General features: G+C 43.6%; 2 protein-coding genes across 4 annotated transcripts in view; both read left to right on the top strand.

Annotated features, from left to right (window-relative positions):
* Nucleotides 1–1,991, top strand: part of katnb1 (katanin p80 (WD repeat containing) subunit B 1) — a 30,563-nt gene extending 28,572 nt beyond the window's left edge. The window contains exons 20-21 of one of the 3 annotated variants that reach the window (XR_013501212.1): nt 1–196; nt 228–1,991. The exon at nt 1–196 is cut by the window's left edge and continues 808 nt beyond it. The gene's annotated coding sequence lies outside the window, so the exon portion shown is untranslated. The other 2 variants (XR_013501213.1, XM_078245132.1) reach the window with 2 other exon arrangements.
* A 2,639-nt stretch (nt 1,992–4,630) lies between these two features.
* The window catches only part of cog8 (component of oligomeric golgi complex 8), an 8,137-nt gene continuing 7,767 nt past the window's right edge, over nt 4,631–5,000 (top strand). The window contains exon 1 of the mRNA XM_078245138.1: nt 4,631–5,000. This exon is cut by the window's right edge and continues 168 nt beyond it. Coding sequence (XP_078101264.1) covers nt 4,840–5,000 — 161 coding nt within the window. The 5' untranslated portion in view covers nt 4,631–4,839.

The following is a 5,000-nucleotide window of genomic DNA, read 5'->3' as shown; positions in this document are numbered from 1 at the left end:
CCTGGTTGAGGTTCTGCTGAGTCCTGAACCCCCTGGTTGAGGTTCTGCTGAGTCCTGAACCCCCTGGTTGAGGTTCTGCTGAGTCCTGAACCCCCTGGTTGAGGTTCTGCTGAGTCCTGAACCCCCTGGTTGAGGTTCTGCTGAATCCTGAACCCCCTGGTTGAGGTTCTGCTGAGTCCTGAACCCCCTGGTTGAGGTTCTGCTGAATCCTGAACCCCCTGGTTGAGGTTCTGCTGAGTCCTCGTCCCGTCCTCAGTCCATGAACACAGTCAACACATTAATGAAGTAAACAGTGACTGTCCTTCCTTTGCCGTACCTGAAGTTGCTGCATTCTGGCTGCTGTCTGTAGATTCCTTCATGCTCAGCTCGTATTCTTCCAGATGTTTCAGACCAGATGTTGTAACAGCGGTGATGTTGTGTATTGTTTAGGGTCCTCGCCACCACCAGACTAATCAGCATTGCAGATTGAACATGTAGCTGGACTTGAATGGCCTTCTTTTGACTGAAAGTACTGCCAAACAACCCTTTTTCTGCTCACCAGTTCCATTTCCACTTCCTCTCAGCCTGCTGCATTGAAGCTCCACCTACGTAAACACCTTCCTGTAATCAACGGCGCCGTCATTACGGCGACCAGCGTAGAGCGAGGACTGCAAGCGTAGGGTTCAGCAGAAACCCAACCCCGTCAAAAAGCCCAATATTCAGCCCAATCTGAGGCCCAATCCTGGATTCGGTGCATCCCTAGTACAGATATTACCAGGCACTCAACAGTTCACCACTGTTTGTTTTCTTTTTTGGCCACTTCCATATTTTACCAGTCCATTCTTTAACATTAAGACAGGAAAAACAGCTTTAAATCCTCCATCAGCACTTCTAAAAGCTGTGTGTGTGTGTGTGTGTGCGCGTCCACCATCAGCACTTCTGAAAGCTCTGTTAAGACCACACATCATATCACGCTGTAGTCTTCCCCTCACTGGACACATAACCCCAGATGTGTCCAGCTGTAACAAGCCAGATGTGGAGGGTTGTCAGCGAGCTTTAGAGGGTTACCTGTGGACAGAGCCAGAGTAGCTGTTTCCCCTTTTTATGCTAAGCTAAGCTTACCTGCTACAGCTTCTATCTCCCTGTAAGAAAGTGAACATACGCACGTTTCCCCAGAATGTCAAAGTGTTCCTTTAATGTTTCCCTCGAGGCTCCCGAGTCTTCCCTCTCCGCAGGATCGAGGGTTTTAAAGCAGACCTCTTGTTTTTGTGCCTCTGCTCACCTGAAACAGAGGATCCAGGTCTGAAGACCCCTGAAACAGAGGATCCAGGTCTGAAGACCCCTGAAACGGAGGATCCAGGTCAGACAAACTGCTCTGAAGACCCCTGAAACGGAGGATCCAGATCTGAAGACCCCTGAAACCGAGGCTCCAGGTCTGAAGACCCCTGAAACAGAGGATCCAGGTCTGAAGACCCCTGAAACAGAGGATCCAGGTCTGAAGACCCCTGAAACAGAGGATCCAGGTCTGAAGACCCCTGAAACAGAGGCTCCAGGTCTGAAGACACCTGAAACGGAGGATCCAGGTCAGACAAACTGCTCTGAAGACCCCTGAAACAGAGGCTCCAGGTCTGAAGACCCCTGAAACAGAGGATCCAGGTCTGAAGACCCCTGAAACAGAGGATCCAGGTCTGAAGACCCCTGAAACGGAGGATCCAGGTCTGAAGACCCCTGAAACGGAGGATCCAGGTCTGAAGACCCCTGAAACGGAGGATCCAGGTCTGAAGACCCCTGAAACGGAGGATCCAGGTCAGATAATCTGCTCTGAAGATAAAAAGCAGAAACACATTCAGACCATCAGAGAGTTTTCTGATGATCAAATATTTACACTTTCCTGTTTTCTACTTTTTCTAGTTTTCTGACGATTAGGCCTCTCTATTTTAAATGTACTGTTCTTACTGTTTATTTAAATAAAGTTGTACATGTAGGGATTAAAGAAGAGTCTCTTAATGAAACCCGTTTCTTAGTCCCCCCCGTTCTTTACAGAAGTGGATTACTCCAATTCTCCAGGAAACCAGCACTCAGAGTCCCGTACAGGAAACAGGAAACAGGAAACATCACTGCCTCTGTCTCTCACCTGAGGGAGGTAAACAGGCTACATTTACACTACTAAGCTTTTCACCATTGTTATTGAAAAAGTCACAAAAGATCATAGTATAGTATGTAAAAAAAAACAACATACAAAGTCATAGTGTATTAGTATAGTATGTCTAAAAAGTCATAGTATAGTATGTCCAAATAAGTCATAAAAAGTCATAGTATAGTATGTCTAAAACGTCATAAAAAGTCATAGTATAGTATGTCTAAAAAGTCATAGTATAGTATGTCTAAAAACTCATAAAAAGTCATAGTATAGTATGTCTAAAAACTCATAAAAAGTCATAGTATAGTATGTCTAAAAAGTCATAGTATAGTATGTCCAAAAACTCATAAAAAGTCATAGTATAGTATGTTTAAAAAGTCATAGTATAGTATGTCCAAAAACTCATAAAAAGTCACAGTATAGTATGTTTAAAAAGTCATAGTATAGTATGTCTAAAAAGTGATAAAAAGTCATAGTATAGTATGTCCAAAAAGTGATAAAAAGTCATAGTATAGCAGCAGTAGAATACCTCGGATAATTTCTGATGCCAAAATATATTTAATAATATTAGAAAACAAGAATGAGGATTGCAAGTTTATTATTCATTTAAATATAATACAGGCATATATTGACAGTTATGTCAAGATCTATTTGTTCAGATTAAATGTCTTCGTTAGTTTACAGCTCGGTTATTCAGAAGGTAGGCAAGACATGTTGACAGAAGTACAACAAACATAAAGACTTCAGTCAAATCTTTATGGATACCAGCACATATTGGTATCAAAGAACATGGAAGTGCAGATACGGTTACAAAGGATATACAAAAAATAATGACATTGATTTTGGTTAGTTGGTTTCAGCAAAACAGAAGTTAAGAGCATTATTAACCTGGAGGAAATCCACAGAACCTGCTGTAGCAAGAAGGCCCTAAGCATCTGCAAGGACCCAACTCATCCTGGGCGCTGCCTCTTCACCCTCCTGCCACCTGGTAGCGCTACAGAGCACTCTACGCCCGCACCAGTAGGCTAACCGGAAATTTCCACTGGCTGCGTAACGGCTGCGTAGCGGCTGCGTAGCGGCTCCGGCACGTCGACGGAGTCATTAGGTTTCCATTAAAGTCAGTGTGTGTATTTCCACTGACTGCAGAGCTGATACGCAGAGCTTCTATTCTTGCAGGACGCCGAAGAGCTCCGCAGCAAATCAGCACACGGCAGATAGTGCGGGACAGGAAGTCGAGCACAGAAACAAAATTAAACATCCGGTTAATTTTCAAAATAAAATCCACCGTGCTCATGGCGGATCATATTTCCCTGCACTACACCTTGAGAAAACAGCACAGAGGTGTTTCCCCTCTACTCCTCTGGATGGAAACAAACTGTTGTTGGTTTTGTGGTTCTATTCTACCTGAACTCGCGAGATCTCGTGGGTGCTCGTGACTACAGCTGTCAGTCATGGCCGCTGGTGGATCCGGACCTGGTGGGTGTTGACGGACGGCGGAGCACGGAGCCGACACGCAGCGGAGCCGGTCCGCAGACGTTCCGCATCCAGTGGAAATCCACAGTAAAGGAACCGTTTATCCACATGCAGTTGCACTGATGAACACACTCCACCTCCTCTGCAGAAATGATGAATTATTTTGACTACTAGTTGAGATCAGAGTATGTTGAGAGAATCACAGACTGTTCATGTCAAAGTTTAGTCAGGAGAGAGTTCTAAAACACCCAAAATCCAATGGAAGTAATCATTCATTTGACCTGTGAAGAATATGGATGCATGGATGCATATGTTGTAGGGGACCCATACCACATATCTGCATGCATCCAGGTTATTTTGGGGCATCTTGGTTGAAAGAAACCCATATTTCTGATGTAAAAAAACTTTAAAAGTGGGGAGGACAACACAAAACGTATTCTTACTGCTCTTATGTTACCACACTGCACATAGCTGTACATACTGTCCATATCTGTCTCTATGGTTCATACTGAATATCCATATTTATTCTGTTTCACTTATATATTCTGCTAATACACTGCATACATCTATATTATTCTTACTACTATTATAATGTCACTGCTACTACATTGCACATATCTGTACATGTTGTTCATACATTGTTCATATTACATAGACATATTTATTATATATATATATATCAACAAAGACATCGGAAAAAGTGTCAAAAGATGACCATAATATATGGAAAAAAGGTTTTCATTTTGACCCAGAATGACTAAAAGCTGCGTGGTCGACAGGAAGACAACAGGACGGTTAAACTGTCAACATGATACAGGAAGATATGGTCATCACAAGAAACCATAGAGCATGTTATAGTTTACTGTCACGAGGATGAGAAAACGCAATTCATTCTACATTTCAAGTAGCTTACAGTGTAGTTTTATATTTATATATATTTATATTTCAATATATTGGACACATTATTATGATTGAGGAGATATGAGTTCATCCATGTACCAGCTGATGGCGGTAATGCGCCCAAAGCTCTGTGATCTAACCGCCAATAAAGCTCAAAGAAGAAGTAGAACAAGCAGCAGGAAGTGGTTGTCAACACTGGTCCTCTTGTAGTCTTCTTAGCGAACTGTATTCACTTTTTTAACGTAGTTTATGTATAAAGATATCATTATAAAGCGGTTTTAATGAGTCTGTCTCACTGACAAACCCTCCAGCAGCGGCGTGGTTACTTCCACTCGGCCCGGTCCAACATGGCGGCGGTAGACGTGGAGGATGAGAGTATTTTGGCGTCGATCTTTAAGGACAGCTTCCCGGACAGCTGGAGGGACAACCCGGACTTTGCGACCTACCTGTCCGAGCTGAGCTCCTTCGGGCTGGAGAAGCTGAGCCGGGAGCCGGAGCGGCTGGCGGA

The sequence above is a fragment of the Sander vitreus genome, unplaced genomic scaffold (assembly GCF_031162955.1).
Source record: "Sander vitreus isolate 19-12246 unplaced genomic scaffold, sanVit1 ctg388_0, whole genome shotgun sequence".
Classification (NCBI taxonomy): Eukaryota; Metazoa; Chordata; class Actinopteri; order Perciformes; family Percidae; genus Sander; species Sander vitreus.
This window is presented reverse-complemented; position numbering and strand designations above follow the sequence as displayed.